Source organism: Haplochromis burtoni, unplaced genomic scaffold, assembly GCF_018398535.1.
Source record: "Haplochromis burtoni strain Fernald_Lab_line unplaced genomic scaffold, NCSU_Asbu1 Contig_38, whole genome shotgun sequence".
Lineage (NCBI taxonomy): Eukaryota > Metazoa > Chordata > Actinopteri > Cichliformes > Cichlidae > Haplochromis > Haplochromis burtoni.
Genome location: NW_024582399.1, coordinates 2,155,369 through 2,172,600, shown reverse-complemented (window position 1 = coordinate 2,172,600; position 17,232 = coordinate 2,155,369). Strand labels below are relative to the sequence as shown.

Sequence of the window (17,232 nt, the reverse complement as noted above, 5' to 3'; positions counted from 1 at the left end):
GTGTGTGTGTGTGTGTGTGTGTGTGTGTGTGTGTGTGTGTGTGTGTGTGTGTGTGTGTGTGTGTGTGTGTGTGTGTAAAACTGAATAAATTACTCACAAAAGAACAGAAACACCAAATGCTCCCCCAAAAGAGGTCAACCAAATTTTGATATATTAAAGTTAAAGTGCTCTGTTTTTGCCGATGCATTTTAAAGATCGCTACATATAATTTGCAGTATTTAAATAAGAAGCCATTCAGCCATTGTTGACTTTTGCCCCACTAAAAATATTTTTTTCTTTATTAGAGTAAAAATTATTGTTGATTTATTTTGCAATAGGCTATTCATGCTATAACAGAATGATCATTAATATTTGTTTGTATGTGCCTATGACATCAGCCTAATTTGAGTCAAAGAGTAAATGTTCTTTTCTATCTCTCTATATTGCACCATGTGACAGGAAAAATGGAACAATTTACATTGTAAACTTGTCCAAATATGTAGTTGTTGTACATTCACTGAAAGATCTTTCCAGTGACTGTAAAATGAAACTTCATGAGAGCTGAATGAGATTTTCTCCACTTTTTAAGAGGAAGGTATACCTGAGTCGTTTTGAAACAGTAACAATTTTGTCTGTGAAGGTTCTCAGTCATCCAGCAACAATTTTCCTTTTTAATGTCAAAGAGCATACTGAGAACATACTGGTACTGCAGAAGATCAATAAAGCTCAATAAACCACCAGATTTCACTTGTTTGTTTTTGGTTTCTTAAACCAGCCCACTTGTCTGGACCATTTTCTGTTGGGCAAAAAAGTGTGAATCATCTAGTTAAACTGAAATAACATAAAAAAAGTGTGTGATTATTGAATAAAACATCTCCATTCTGGACTGTGCATTAGATGTTTCCTAATGTTAACAATCCCTCAGGATGTACAGTGCCTCTGGTGCTTGTGTTTCAGTGCAGTAAGACAAGTTTTAACCTGTGTAAGTCCTGCCCCCGTGTGGTGTGATGTAGTAGTAAAGGTGCATACATGAAGCTGCTGATAGTGTTTTTGGTTTTTTGCATTTGGGTTTAATTAAAAAACATTAAAAAAAAAATCTTCCATACAGTGTTATGACTGGCAGGAGCCTTTTTTATGCTTTATGTTTTCTCAGACAAAAGACATACATCAACACTTTTTTGGCCTATAATTTTTTACTTAACTTTATGCTTAAAATTGCCTTTAAGATGATAAATTCTGCAGGTAGTGTTTTGTAACTCCAACCAATAGGTGGAAATGCTGTGCAAACACACTTGCTTACACTTCAATAGAAGAAGAAAACTACCCATAAATGATGAGTTGGAGGTCTCACTCTGCTACTGTTTTAATGGACGAAACTGTTGATTTGTATTTGTTAATAATTCACTGACTAATTGATTCGAAGATGTTGGCAAACAGAATAATCTGATCCTGTGTTTTCGGACTAAGAAATATGTTTGCATGTCTCTGCGGGCGAGGTAAAAATGCGCTATTAAAGTTGTTTCTAGTCAGCTGGAGACGCATCTGTCCATATCAGTGTGAAGAAATGCATTCAGAGCTGTGAGCGGAACATTTACGCAGTTTTGGGAAATAGTTTTACTTTGTATGATTATATCTATATCTATCTATATATTTAAGGTGTCGCGGATAAATACAACAAAAATAAAATGATACGTCCAAGACAAAAACTGTGGTATTTTGTAAATATAATAATACACGCAAAGTCACTGTGTAATTGTGTAACTTTATTAGCAGCGTCTCTGCCCAGGTTTTGCGCTGCACTCTGACATCGTCATGCCCTACATCGTCAACTACGGCAGCAAGGAACAGATCAAACACTTCATCCCAAAGATGACCTCTGGGAAATGTATCGCTGCCATCGCCATGACTGAGCCAGGAGCAGGCAGGTCAGGACTCAATCACAGATGTAACATCAAGAAATCAGCACACATAATGTCAGGTAGCTTCAGCGACTCAGCTCCTCTATTTCATGGCCTCCTCCAAAGGGCTTTCACAAAGGGCGGAAGCTGGAGAAGATTGGCCTGAAAGCCCTGGTCCTCATCTGCATCTCTGAATGGTTTTCTTGGCATCTTTTTTATTTATCAGGGATAGAATAAGGTCATGGTAATGACTAGTTTACTAGGTTTACTAGTTTACTAAGTTTTGACTAGTTTACTGCTTAATAGTGTTCGTTTCGTGCTCGTTTCATTACATCCTCTCACTTGTGTTTCTGCTTCTTTCAAAGGACACAGCTGAGTTATTCTTCCAGGATGTGCGCCTCCCAGCTGATGCCCTCTTAGGAGAACTCAACAAAGATTTCTATTACCTGATGAATGAACTCCCTTAGGTGAACACAACATCTATGGCATGTTCACTTAACACTTAATGCCTCCTCTGCAGAAGGACCAGCTCTCTGTACCTTTGACGTGTGTAGAGATCCAGCCTGATTTCACCCAGATGCAACAAAAATGAGCAGAAACAGCTCTTCCTTACTTTTATTTTTCTTTGGTGTCTTATCACTCATATATGCAACTTCCCAGTCCCCCCAGGTCCTCAGCTTCTGGATTGCTGTCTGCTCCCCTGGCTGGCTCGCCAATTATATTCTGGCAAAAACAGGACTACTTTTAGTCCCTGATAATAAGAGTTAGTTATTTATGTAAACGGAGGAATAAACACATGTGGGGCATCAGCTTTCACAGGAATACACACACCAACGTGACTTTATTAAACTCTCACAGATGCGCTGCAAAATGACACGTCATGTCCTTTCAAAATAAAATCCCAACAGATGACAATGAGGGCATACCCATTAACTAGTCCAACAATACGACCAAGACCAAGATAAATAAAAATGACGAGTGCTGGCTCTGCATAGTTTGTTTACCTGACAGCATTGTTTGGTATGTTTGTCACAAAGATCAACCAGCTGAACTGGGTAGAGAATAAATGAGAAAATAAGTAACCACACAAGAAATGTTAAAGTAATCTGGTTTATGTTTTGTGTGTCTGAAAGATGAAAAAGGAGAGAAAAATAGCTTTAAGCAGCTATAAACATAAAATTAAGAAATTGGGGCAGCACGGTGGCACAGTGGTTAGCACTGTTGCCTCACAGCAAAAAGGTCCTGAGTTCAATTCCACCATCAGGCCGGGGTCTTTCTGTGTGGAGTTCTCCCCGTGTTTGCGTGGGTTTTCTTCGGGTACTCCGGCTTCCTCCCACCGTCCAAAGACATGCAGCTTGTGGGGATAGGTTAATTGGATAATCCAAATTGCCACTAGGTGTGAATGTGAGTGTGAATGGTTGTCTGTCCCTATGTGTTAGTCCAGACTGGCGACCTGTCCAGGGTGTACCCCGCCTTTCGCCCTATGACAGCTGGGATAGGCTCCAGTGCCCCCGCGACCCTGAAAAGGATAAGCGGAAGCGGATGGATGAATGGATATTTAAAAAAATATTATTCTGCTCAAATAATATTTGTTAAAATTATGGAATAATGTTTCAAAACAGATGATTAGGGTCCAGTGAAAAAAGACTGATTGAACAATTAAATGTAGCTAGCTATATAGCTAGCCAAATTATGTTAAAGCTCTATCATTGGAAAACTATATGCATTTTATTATCAGTTACTGTGGGACTGTTTGAACTAGGTCAACCAAATTTTGATATATTAAACTTAAACTGATCTATCTTTGTCTGTGTGCTTTACAGATCACTCCATATCTTTCACAGTGTTTAAATGAGAAGCTGGTGTTAGAGATGCTGTTTTATCTCTTTATTATATTTCACCATGTGACAGGAAGAATGCAATAAACAAATAAAGACAAATAAACCAGCAGATTTCCATCATTTGGTTTGTCTTTGGTTTCTTAAAGCAGCTGATGCGCTTGCCTGGAACATTTTTGTTGGGCACAAAGTGTGAATCACCTTGTTACTCTGAAATAACACAAAAAAATCGTGCAGTTATTTAATTAAAACCCATCTGCTGTTGGCGTGCTTTTTTTGGCCTATAAATGTCAGAAAATTGCCTTAAACTCTAAATTACTGCAATGAGTGTGTTCGCAATAGGATAACCCCCAGCAATAGGTGGAAATGCTGAGCAACAAATCAACAGAAGACAATAGTGATGGGATTTCCGGCTCTTTTTAGAGAACCGGCTCTTTCGGTTCGGCTCACTAAAAAGAACCGGCTCTTCAGGTTGTTTTGTTGCTTTAATTAATTTATTATTAACAACAATATAAAATTATGCCCAAAAGGAATTACTAATGTAAAAAAAAGTGGTTTTATTTATATATGTTTATATATAAATATATGCGGTGGCCCCTAGAGAGAAAACACGTATAAACTCCAAAAAGCACGTACATACTCCAAAACACATTTCTAGCAAGTACTGAACTTCCAAAACAGAGCTACCTAGATCACTTAAATTACACAATTGAAAGCATGAAAGCATATGTGTATTGTTTGTGTATTTATACACAAGCATTCATATATAGTCAAATAATTAAAAAAAAAAGTTCATTTACCTGTTACTACCACACACCAAATCCGGTCGTTGGTACTTGCTGGCTTGTGTAGCCACTACGTAACAAAAGCTCAACACTGCCCATCCTGGAGCACTTCTGTTGTCTTTTGTACATGTTTTGAGTTTTTATGTGCTTCGGAGTTTGTACGTGTTTACGTGATTTGAAGTTTGTATGTGCTTTGTCTGTAGAGGCCACTGTAAATATACTTTTATTTATTCACTCCACATAAAATGTAATAAATGAATCATATAATACAAAAATCAACTATTCACATTTCAACTTTTAACTATTTAAATTTTCAGCTTTTTCCTTTTACAAATTTAAAGTGAAACAACACAAAACACTGCAAACCACAACACAATTAAATATAAATTAAAATATGAAAACAAAAAGAACATGCATATTCTCTGTCATATGGGCCTGCATAAATAAACTTTCTGAATCCTTTATCATCCGCAACTGAAAATAGTTGTGGATGATTACTATACCTTTCTAATGTGACCTTGTTGTCCCTGGCTCTCTTTCTCTCCCTCCTGCTCTGTTCCTGTGCTACTGAGTGTAACTACCGTCCCTCACCCCCTCTTCCCAGCATAAAGCACAAGGCTCACATGCTGAGTGAAGCCGAAAAAAGTGCGAGAGAGAGAGGGTGAGAGAAAAACAAAAATAAAAAAACACAGTTGGCGATTAGTGATGTGCGATACCACTGATTTCCTTTCCGATCTGATACCAAGTAATATTCAGGGTGGTATCGACGATACTGATCCAATATGATACTTTGTACAAAAACGTATTTTATTTATTGTATCTCAAATTATAGCGTCATAATGATTACAGGACATCAGATTACTTGTTCTTATCACTTAATAATGCAGAGTTCATCATATAGAAATAAAAAACCTGAAGTCTATTTGAACACCTTGCCTGGCTGCAGCACTAAAGGACTCCGTGAGAGGCTTCTGTCTCGCCCTAGCAGCACCTGTCCCTCTCCTCCTCTTCAGTTCATCTCAACATACGCGCCTCATATTCTGTGATATGATTTACTCTGAGGTGTTTGACAAGGTTAGTGATGTTGCCACAACCATACATGCCAACCCTGCTGATTTTTCCGGGAGAATCCCGGAGCCACCATTCTCCCGAATTTCCACCTGGACAACAAAATTGAAAAACCATATCTCAGAATTCATAGCCCAGCCAATTCCAGTTTCCAACAATGGCGGCAGCTACTTAGTTTTAATATTACTCTTATTTCTCTTTCTGGGTCGCAAAAAAAAAACAACTTTTAACATGTTTTCAGGTGAGAATGTAGCTGTGTAAACTTCAAATATCTGAGCCAATCGACGCATCGTTTTCAAACCCCCGTGGCCTTTCGCTACTCGGGTTAAACATGATATATAAGTCACTTTGATAACTTAAAAATGTTATTGTTTGGATTTTTCGGTGTTTTATTTGTTCGTGAGTAAATCGGTTTGGCTGGGATTAAAGTTATTAGATTAGATTCAATTTAACTTTATTAATCCCTCGGGTGGGTTTCTCCAGGGTTTTCACACAGCTGAATAAACATCGAACAGAAAACTAATTAAAGAAAGTGTGAGACGGTCGAGAGTTTACGCCAGCGCCCGGTTATATTTTAGAAAGCAAGGAGCAGACGGCAGTTTCACTCCACCGAGGGAACTCGTGACGTACTACCCGGCTTTCTTTAGACCGCGAAGGCCGGGTCCTCAGGTGGAAGCAGCCTCTGAATTTGGACATCCCCGCTGTTTCCGGGCCGGCTAATAATAACGGTGACATTTAACGTATTTTATCTGATAAATAAACACTGTAAAATGTATTTATCACCCCCCCAAACAGTCCTTTTGAATGTCTCCCTAATTCTGAGGTCTCAAGGTTGGGAAAGTATAGCCACAACACCTCACTCTTGGAGCACTTTTTTGCCACATGTATCGCAAACCATGTCTCAGCTGTTTGTGGAGGTAAAATACATACATGAATGGTGAAATAAAAAATGTCATACAGGCTTTTACAAGTCAACAAGTGCAAAAAGAAGAGGACAGTTGGTCACCCTATTTTATGGACTAAACAAATCGTTTGTATTTGTGATATTAACGTAGTTTAAAGCAAATTCCCGCTTTATTTGGACTCAATCATAAGCGAGACCCACCTCACATAACAACCATACTTCTCAGGCGTTCACATTTAAAGGCACCCGTGAAACGAACCGAGTGATGCTGGATCTTATTGATTTATTGCAAAAGGAATCTGGAAGTAAAAGTTATCAGGCCTTGTTTCAGTTTTTAAAAGAGGGTAAATTGTTTGAAAGGATTTGGGGGGTTGTTTGTTTTGAGCGACGTTCCAGCCCACACTCCATACCAGTTGGTGGCGGTAATGCACCTTTCAGTTGTTTGCCAACCGCCAATAAAAATGTAGAAGAAGAAGAAGAAGACGCGGTGCAGAATCTAGTGTCGCTCAAACGATCTTTTCTCTTTTCGTCTTTTTCCTGTGAAGTTGTACGTTGATTCGAATATGTTGGCGAACAGAATAATCGGAACTTGTGTTTTCGGACTGAGAAATGTGTCTGGAAGAGGACGGCCGCTCGCTGCAGTTTCTGCGAGGTAAAAATGCGCAGTTAAAGTTGTTTCTGGTGAGCTGGAGCCGCATCTGTCGATATCAGCGCAAAGAAATGCATTCAAAGCTGTGAGCGGAACATTTACGCTTTTTTAGGAAATAGTTTTACTTTGCATGATATTAGTAATATTTTTTATATTTCACTGTAGAAGTCGCGGAGCATTTTTATAGTACAGAAAAAGGTCGGACTGTATGATGTGTGTGTGCGGTTACCTTTGACACACTTTATTGTGACCTATTGTTTACATGGAGACCTTTAATGTGAAAATCGAAACCAGAATCTCAAAATTTAGAGAACGTTTTAAAATTACAGCAGTCTAAAAATGAAGATACACGAGTTTGGCCATTTTTATCTAAATAAAACATGTTATGGTTGAGAGTTGTTGTTGTTGTTTAAATCGTATTGAAGTCTCCACACATTGAAGTGTGCCTAAAGGTAGTTTGAAAGCTTCCCATATTAAATAAACTGTCTGTGTGCTGAAGAGATGTCAACTGAAGCTGATCTGACAAGGCTGTACATCCATGTAATTCCATGTAAAGTTGGTGTAACCTTTATTTGAGGCGTCATTAAGAAATCATTCTTATTTACAGTGGCAACGAGGGAAGAAAAGCAAAGCAGAGGTAGTTAAAGTGTAAAATCTCACCAGTAGATGTCAGTGGGTTGTAGATTGTAGTCAACGGAGTTTGTTTTCTTACCTCTTCCAATTCAAGTCACTATAAGACAATAGGGGGGGGGGGGTCCATACTGTGTAGTATCGTGATATTTTGTTTGCTAATAATGTATCAATACAGGGACAGCTGAAATCGATATTTAGTTACAAAAAAAGTTTTTGTGGACTGGAACTCTGACTTCAGAGCATGTTGATCCTTTTTCTGAGCAAGAATCCTGACACTGTCCAAATGTGTTTAACTTTTTTTTTGGCAGCAATAAACATGACAGTTTACTTATTTTAATTTAAGACATGTTTTATTTTAATTAAGTTTAAAACTTTTTTATTTAATGTAAAATTATATTTTGTTTTAATTTACTTTCAAATTCTTCAGTTGCTGAATGGGCTGCATAGTTTTTATAAATAGCTATAATTGTACCAGATGGTTGCATTCAGTTCAGTTGGACTAGACTGTAATACAAGCCGTTCAGTTTGTCAACAATAAAACTGACTGAAATGAGAGAAAGACTGAGTGTGAGACTTTGATATTAGATAAAATGAATATTGATAACGTTTACCTTTATGTACAGAATCTGAATATCGCAAAATATTTTAAAAAATTGCAATAATATCATATCGTGAGTTAAATATTGTGATAATATCGTATCGTGGGATGTATGGTGATTCCCACCTCTATAAGACAACCATATTGTAGTAAGCTAAGCGCTCATTTTTGTGCACTCTATATTTTTAAATATTTGAATAATGTTAACACTTAGCAATTGATTTGCATCAATTAATTGTTTTGCAGGATTTCACATTTTTTACCCACGAGTCACCTCAAAAACTGACCGCTGAGTGAGTTAATTTGTCATGGAGCTCCCAGGTCAGGCACTTGCTGGCTGTATAGTGATGGATGGTTGAATTTCTGTCCCCACAGATTTCAGCACAATAAGTCTGAGGAGTTCAGGCAGCCCGCATCCTCAGGCCGACCTGAGACCTCTAGCGCCAAATCCCTGATGGACATCGGGACCCGCCGGATCTTCAATGAGGACCATGACCTCTTCAGACAAAATGTGCGGCGCTTCTTCCAAGAGGAAGTAGTGCCTTACCACAAAGAGTAGGTGGAAGTTTGATGACCTACCAAGAATTATTAAAATAAGCCTTTAATAGCTTTACTTCAACTGTTTTTTGTTGCAGGTGGGAGAAGGCAGGTCAGGTGAGCAGGGAGGTGTGGGAAAAGGCTGGTGAGCAAGGTCTGCTGGGAGTAATGACAGCAGAAGAGCATGGTGGCATAGGAGGAGACCTGTTTTCTGCAGCTGTCACATGGGAGGAGCAGTGAGTTGTCCTTCAAACCACCGTTCTATATCTGAAGCTATTCACCGACATTCAGAGAGACTGAAATATTTTAGCAATGAGTTCCAGCTGAGATGTGATTTTAAAAACACAAGAAAGAGAATTAAGCTTTTTCCAAGTGAGGACATGTGATCGATCCATTGCTGCAGTTGTTTTTTTTTTTTTATCCAGGTATGATTTTACCACTTCAGAAAGCTTGGAGAACTGTTGCTCAATACCATTTTAAAAAAACAATCACAAGAAAGTAGCTTTAGTGATGATGACCAGTGTATTTGCCAGATAGTCAGCTATCTCTTCATCCTTCATCTCATCTCTGCTGTCTGCACCACTACAGAATGTATTGCAACTGCACAGGCCCAGGTTTTGCGCTGCACTCTGACATCGTCATGCCCTACATCGTCAACTACGGCAGCAAGGAACAGATCAAACACTTCATCCCAAAGATGACCGCTGGGAAATGTATCGCTGCCATCGCCATGACTGAGCCAGGAGCAGGCAGGTCAGGACTCAATCACAGATTGTAACATCAAGAAATCAGCACACATAATGTCAGGTAGCTTCAGCGACTCAGCTCCTCTATTTTTTTCCAGTGACCTTCAGGGTGTGAGGACGTATGCCAAGAAGGATGGCAGTGACTGGATCCTCAACGGCAACAAGGTACTGAGTCAAGACTTCAAAAGTATCCACTCAATTACATTTAAAGTCCAGTATAGATATTACTCCATCTGACCTCTTCAGGTATTTATTACAAATGGTTGGATGGCAGATCTGGTGGTGGTAGTGACCGTGACCAACCGAGAGGCGAAGACGGCAGCACACGGGATCAGTCTGTTCCTGGTGAAGGAGGGCATGAAGGGCTTTCACAAAGGGCGGAAGCTGGAGAAGATTGGCCTGAAAGCCCAGGTACCAGGGTCATGGAAATATATGAAGTGCCCCTACATCATTTTTTGTGGTCTACAAGTGTAGGTTTAACTGGTTCAGTGTTTCAAAATCAAAAAGAAGTATCTGTCTGAAACAGCTTTTGTGTCTGTGGGACGATCAGACTGCTCTGATTGTTCAGCTGAAGAAACAAAGGCAATTTTGATTGCACATATAACTCTCTTAGCACTTTAAATTTCAAACCTTTACTGTAAATTACAGTTTATACAAATGCATGAGGCTAAAAAGTGACAACAGAACTTTGTCATTTGTGCTACTAAGGATTTATACTTCATTACATCCTCTCACTTGTGTTTCTGCTTCTTTCAAAGGACACAGCTGAGTTATTCTTCGAGGATGTGCGCCTCCCAGCTGATGCCCTCTTAGGAGAACTCAACAAAGGTTTCTATTACCTGATGAATGAACTCCCTCAGGTGAACACAACATTTATGGCATGTTCATATCAGAAACATTTAATGCCTCCACTGAAGGAGTAACTCTCTGTACCTTGAACCTGGGTGGAGATCCAGTCTGGCTGCACCCATATTTTTACAAAATGAAATGCCTAAAACATCTTTATATTCATAACTTGAACCTACAGACATGTATCTTTGGATTTTTAGCCTCATCGTCTTTGTACTTTGGCACTCCTAAATATGTTTTATCACGTGCTTGTACACATCATCTGCATATAACGTCTCACTTGGGTTCATTTGACGTCAAACAACCTTTTCCCTTCTCTAGGAGCGTCTGCTGATTGCTGACATGGCCATAGCGAGTTGTGAGTTCATGTTTGAGGAAACCAGAAATTATGTAATGCAGCGGAAGGCTTTCGGCAAAACAGTCGCTCACCTTCAGGTCTTTATAGTAATTCTTTTGGTGAATATTTTTAGGATATTTCATGTAAGGATATAGTCTGTCCTGATGAGTTCCTATTAAAAGAGGACCAGTTTATCAAATCATCCTCCCAGTCATCATACTATCTGTTTTTTGTCTTTGCGCTCCACAGACTGTGCAGCACAAGCTAGCAGAGCTAAAGACCGAGATCTGTGTGGTTCGAGCCTTCCTGGATAGCTGCCTTCAGCTCCATGCTGAGAAAAGCCTGGATCCTGCCACGGCCTCCATGGCCAAGTATTGGTGAGTTTTTGGAGTTTACCACCTCATGATCTTAAGGCTAAGGCTTAAGGCTGTGTTGTTGTCACGCGCTGATGTACTTCATCTTATCTGAAGGGCATCTGACCTCCAGAACAGAGTGGCCACTCAGTGCCTGCAGCTCCACGGAGGCTGGGGGTACATGTGGGAATACCCCATCGCCAAGTTAGTATCACGTAAACATTGCAACAGAGAGCTTTGATTGTTTTGGGTTTTTTTCCAGCTCATCAACATGTTTGCGTTTTCAGGGCATTTGTGGACTCGCGAGTTCAGCCTATCTACGGAGGAACCAACGAGATCATGAAGGAGCTCATCGCTCGTACCATCGTCAGCCAGAAGTGAAACTGGGTTGTCGTTTTTTGTAACCTTTTTTTTTTTTTTTTTTTAAAACAAAACCCACAAAACTGTTAATAAAGATCTCCAGTTTAGTTTTTTTTTCTGTAGGTGTTACACTCATATCGTTATGTGAATTATTTCGGCTGTGATAGCCGTGCAGTGGAAGTGTGAATGTGAACACCAGTACGTCCACTGGTTTAATTATACTTGAAATTTTCAGATCGATAAAGGGAATAAAAGAACACTGTTTGCTCTTTGCTCTAATTCTGTAAATGTTCAACCACTGTATTCCCCTTTATGCCCCTTATAAAGAGAAGTTTTGAGCAGCAGGTGGGCGGAGCTTCTGCACTCACACGACTGTATATGTAATATTAAGGATGGACATACACTGACCTCATGAGTTGAATCTTTGGACATAATAATAATAATTTTAGCATTCAGCATTGCTACGGTACACATATGACAGGAAATACAGAGAATTTTCTTTAAGTTTGTCAGCAATGCCTTGTTTTAGCATTGATAATGTGGCCAGTCTGCATCAGATTAAAGATATCTGACATAATTTCCCTTATAGGAGGTTTTCTTTTTCAAAATCAGTGTTTTTTAATATGCACTTAAATGCCTGCTTTCATAATCTGCCACTCTTAGTTAATTTACAAGCGGCATGAACAATGTTTAACACTAGACACTTGTTGTAAATTGATTTATTTGCCATTCAAAGTGCATGAAGCACTAACTTTGTGCCAGTGGTTCTCAGCTCTTGTTTGTGAGTGTCATGAATGTAATTAAATAAATGACATGGAGTGTGACTGAGAAGGGAGACTCCTCTAAATGCCAATTTTAGATTCTGTACATGGAACATCCCCCAGATTTTTGGAAAAAGTCCTAGCTTTTTTTTAAACATTTTTGAGCCCTCGTAACTTCCTAAAAAATAGGATATATCTATTTGAAATTTTCAGGCCTGAAAATATATTTCAGGTCTTAAAAGCTACAATCAAGACAAAATTTTCACATGTTCCAAGTTTAAGAATTCAAGACTGGCAGGTCAGGTAAGCAGGGAGGTGTTTTACCTCTCGAAGATCCTCTGAAGTTTCAGAAACATCTTTCGGATACGGTTCCCTGATGTGTTAGCTTCAGGGAACATCTAGTGACAGCTTATTGAAAGTTATGTCACTCTGCAAGTCTCTCTACATACAGCACAGACTGTAGCAGGTTTAAGATCAATGGGGTGGAACTGTCTGCATCATTACATAAACATGAATTATGAATTACTGGCAAGTGTTAATTATAATTAACTCAGATTTGTGCATACTTGCATTCTTAATTCATCAGTTATGGGTTGTTTTAGTTAAACATCAAAATAAAGATGTCTGCTTTAAGTGCCACACTGATTTATGCTGCATATACTATGCTTAATAATATGGCAGCGTCAACATCTTCAGTGCATTGACTTACTTCCATCAGTAGGTGGCAGTAAGGGACTGCTCCAACCTGGAGGAGCCCATGAGAAATGACAGTGCAGTGGAAAAAAGCAGGCTGTTGAATTAGACCTGATGATTCAAAGCATCCCTTCAAAGTTTGAAGCTCGGTTTTTTTGCACGTTAGGCTTGCTGGTGACCATGTTTTCTGCACATTTATTCAGAATTTTGGAGCATCAGTGTTTCAGAGCTTGTGTATATTTGTAAATATGGAGTCATGTCATTGTCTGTGACCATCACGCCTCACCTCGAGGGCACTGTGAGAGTATCTGCTGTTGACTAGAGGTGGCTCAAATTGATCCAAATATATGGGTAATGCTGTACCAATAATTGGTATCGCTGGATACTTTGTTTCTGTCCTCCAAGTTCAATATGTATCCTGCTTAATTGTTCTAAATAAGTTATTGTTTTTGAAAACTAAAAAATAGACCTCAAACATTCATTATGAAAGATGTCCCCACCTTTTTGTGTTAACTGTCAGTCAGTCTGTTTTATTTACTGTTTCGTTTAAAGCCTGTAACGCATTTAAACAGTAGAGGTTGACCCAAAGTTCTTTATAGCCAGGCACATTTAGGTTCCAGGTCTAAAATAAATGTTTCGATTACGTTAAACGCTGATCATTCGTCAGATAAATCGTGGGCTTTATGAGATCAACATAAGCTGCCTTTGTCAGTTGAGCCTATTGTTATCTGTATTAGTATAGCAATACTACTGCACAGCTCTCGTGTTCACTGGTCCATTCCTCTGCCTCCTTCCCATTTTCCCCCATAGCCCCACTCGTCTAACCCCCTCCTCTCCTTTTTCTTCTCCATCTTCCCTCAGCAACAGCCACACCCCGGTGCTTCAGCTCCGCACTCACATCCACTGCAGACAGAGAGCTGACCCCTTTGCAGCAAATCACTCAAAGCCCTTTAGCAATGACCTGACATCAAACCTTTACACCTATATGTGCGTGTGTCAGTATTTACAGGAGCTGCGTTGTGTTTTCTTTATTTTTGTGTTTTTACACTACAAAGATGTTGCACAGATTCTACATCATCGCATACTGAAGCCACATAATCCGCCTTGCGCGCAGACTTCTGCATTTACGGTAGCTTCATTTGCAACGGGGAGGGGCCACAGGGCCCCATACCGCTCTCATTGTCACCACAGCTCTTTTCCTATCCAAGGGCATTAGTGCCGCTCAGCAGCCTGAACCTCCAGGTAAGACCCAAATCGCTTTGCTTCGTCATGTGCGGGGAAATTAGACTTTACGATGGCGCAAAGCAGCGCGGATGCGCAAATTTAAGATGTAGGATTGCGACACCGGCTGCTGGGAAAGTTTGACAAAAAGTCAGTCTGCACATCAATGTCGCTGTCCACTAATCCTCTGCTGCTGTGCGTGGTTATGGTGTTAATTATGGTTATGTGCGTGATTCTTAGAGAGAATGGGGGATATCTGCGAGTGTGGCGGATTGAAATGCGTGCCTTTTAAAGTCGCTTTTCAGTGGAGACTTGTATTTAAAATGCTGTTAGGCAGATGTGTTAACCTGGGTATTAATTTGCGGCATTTGTCACCGTCTCGCTGCGTCCCTGCGAGGCTCTCTGCGCTGCTGCATCCTGCGCCTTTTGTTCTGGTCCACGCCTGCATGGTGCTGAAACCGGCGCCGCTCGCAGCCATCCACTGCAGGAAAGGATCCCCCTTTTTCTGCAGTGGATATTTACAAGGAAAACTGTAAATATAAGTGCAATATAATTGTGGATTATTATAGTTATCCCCATCTCACCCCCATCTCACCCCCCCCCCCCCCTTTTCGGGATATTACCGATTTGTCAATGCGTTATGATGGGAGTAGCCCAGCGTCTACTTGGCATTATAGGCACCACCACCACCTCTCACCAGCAAAATGTAGTTTGAAGGAAGCCTTTTATGTGACTCAAATTAATAACAATGTCCTTGTTATGACAGCTGAAAGCCAAAACCATATTCTGGGATCTTCCCTGACGGACTCTGATATCGTTTTACAGCCTTAAATATATGTGCTCAGTCACAGATAGTGATCTGAAAATCTGCAGGCTAAAAGGGTCTGTTTCAGTTCTGCATCCTTTCAGCATCTCCCGAGCCTCAGTGCAGTGAGGAGAAGCAGGAACTCTGTAGAATTTTAAGTGTGAAAACAGTCTTTTATGGAAAGGAATTCAAGAGTTTGTGTGTTTGGACATTCCAGTTCCTGCCTCAGAAGATCCTGGCTGTAGACGAGATGTAGAGGGAAATCAGTGCCTTGGCATGTTGGGGATGTCCAAGCTTGGTAACCTGAGATCCCCCCAAAGTTCAGCTTAATGCATTGTGGTTGCTTGTTCAGTCAGATTCGATTTGATCACGAAAAGTGGAATTTGTTTTACCAGCAGTAATGAGTCAGAGGAACGTAGTAGAAATGGACTGATTGTTTTCACGAGAGTTTTTCCTAAAGCCCCATGTAATTCAGGTTCACATTAATGGCAGATTCAGATAAACATGCAAAACATATTTGCCTGTTTGACACAGAATAGGTGTTTCTTGGCTTAGGCCGAATGAAGGTTGACAAAGTGCATTAGCACAGCAGGTGAGATGTGAATCAAGTTTCGCCTGCTTCTCCTGTAAAGACAAGCCTCTGTCAGACCAGATTGGGCTGAGTCTAATCACTGACAGAAATGACCTTAATCAGGGCACGACAGGTTGGGGTTTTGTGTGTGTGCTCACTCTTAATGTCTTTAAATTTCAGTTGTAGTGTGTGTGTGTGTGTGTGTGTGTGTGTGTGTGTGTGTGTGTGTGTGTGTGTGTGTGTGTGTGTGTGTGTAAGCCATATCTAGCCATTTCTTGCTCATATAACCACCAGGAAACCTGAGCCGCCTCCCTGCACCACTTTGGGTGACCTTAAGTAAATCTCCCATCGTTGATTCTGGTTAGGTCCTGGAACCACAGACCTGTCATCCACTCCACTGGAATTTAGACACATCATCTTCGTTGGCCCTTCCTGATGACAAGCGATTGCATTAGAGTTGTGTCTGGAATCACGATCAGTCTCTGATATTGCTCATTATTCAAGAATTTATGTGCATTCTAGCTTGTTGGTGAAGTAGATTACTGCAGTACACCTCAGTGCCTCAGACACAGGTGTTTAAGGTCTCAGGACATATCTGTTGCTCCCGTCTGAGGCTCCTTTTGTTCCACAGGTGTCTAATGGGAGATGGCAGAGCTGTGCTTTAGTACGTGATTAAGTCTCAACTGTGAGAGGGACCTAATCTAATTCGCCTACGTCAGAAGAACCAAACGGCCCACTGACCTGCATATCAAGTGCACACACACTTGATATGCAGCTTCTTGACATACTCAAGTGATAGAAAAGATCATAGAAATGAGACAAAAAATATTTTATTTATTCCCCATATCTGGGAATTTATTTTTTACAGCAAGTGGAAGAATGGTAATAATAATAATAGTATTGTATACTTTAATATAATGTAAATGATTATAGTAAAGTGTGAGTTCAGCCACATTTCCATGAAGTTTATAGTATTATTACTATTCATCATCACTGTGAACTCCATCTTTTTTCACTATACAAAGTCTTCCTGTCCAACGATACTTTGAATAGGCTGGGAGTCAATTGACTTTGCGACTTGTAGCCTTAAACTCCACATGATGATAGCTTCAGCTCTGCAGCCCTGTTGCTTCTTCTCTAGCATTAGCATCACGCATGTACTCAGTGCTGTCAACTGGCACAGCTGGCAAATATAAATTGTTTAAAAATCCAAAAGCAAGAAAAAAAGATTTGTAAAGTAGTAAAGTAATTAGTAATTAAGAATAATTGAGTAAGTGATTAAGGAAATGCTGAAAAAAGCAAGAAAAACACACGAGAGCTTCAACAGGCTGCCACTCAGCAGTGTGCCATGTTAATTAGGACCTACAAGTCTTTTGTCAGGCATGGATGAAGAGCATTGTGAACGTCATTCTTTTTTCAGTAATGAATGAACTTATCATTGACGTAGGCACTTGTCCACCAAGGCCGTTTCTAGTATCCCGCTCTTTAAAAGAAGATACAGCTGTCAGAGACACTTTGTATGCACAGGAAGCATGCTGTAACAACAGAGGACAGATGGATGTAGCGGGTCCCTAAGCTGTGGGATAGGAGCAGAGGTGATCAGTCCTAGAAAAAGGCCTACAGCTTTTTGGATTCAACAATAATGCA

The 17,232-nt window shown here is 40.1% G+C and overlaps 2 protein-coding genes across 2 annotated transcripts in view; both read left to right on the top strand.

Moving 5' to 3' along the window:
* The first annotated feature begins 6,925 nt into the window (after positions 1-6,925).
* acadl (acyl-CoA dehydrogenase long chain) lies at positions 6,926-12,358 on the top strand. Its single transcript, XM_005920188.3, has 11 exons — positions 6,926-7,124; positions 8,728-8,907; positions 8,988-9,125; positions 9,478-9,642; positions 9,734-9,800; positions 9,882-10,046; positions 10,394-10,495; positions 10,806-10,919; positions 11,071-11,198; positions 11,292-11,378; positions 11,462-12,358. The coding sequence occupies exons 1-11, from the start codon at positions 7,036-7,038 to the stop codon at positions 11,553-11,555; spliced, it is 1,329 nt and encodes a 442-aa protein (XP_005920250.1). The 5' UTR covers positions 6,926-7,035; the 3' UTR covers positions 11,556-12,358.
* A 1,566-nt stretch (positions 12,359-13,924) lies between these two features.
* LOC102289154 (microtubule-associated protein 2) overlaps positions 13,925-17,232 on the top strand; it is a 75,158-nt gene continuing 71,850 nt past the window's right edge. Inside the window, exon 1 of the mRNA XM_005920180.3 lies at positions 13,925-14,230. The gene's annotated coding sequence lies outside the window, so the exon portion shown is untranslated. The remainder of the gene's footprint in view (positions 14,231-17,232) is intronic.

Bases quoted from the DNA above. Each gene is read 5' to 3' on its own strand.
- acadl (XM_005920188.3), top strand. From the start codon at position 7,036: ATGTTGGCGAACAGAATAATCGGAACTTGTGTTTTCGGACTGAGAAAT. The intron at 7,125-8,727 runs GTAAAAATGCGC...CTGTCCCCACAG, and splicing joins CTCGCTGCAGTTTCTGCGAG to ATTTCAGCACAATAAGTCTG. The intron at 10,920-11,070 runs GTCTTTATAGTA...TGCGCTCCACAG, and splicing joins AAACAGTCGCTCACCTTCAG to ACTGTGCAGCACAAGCTAGC.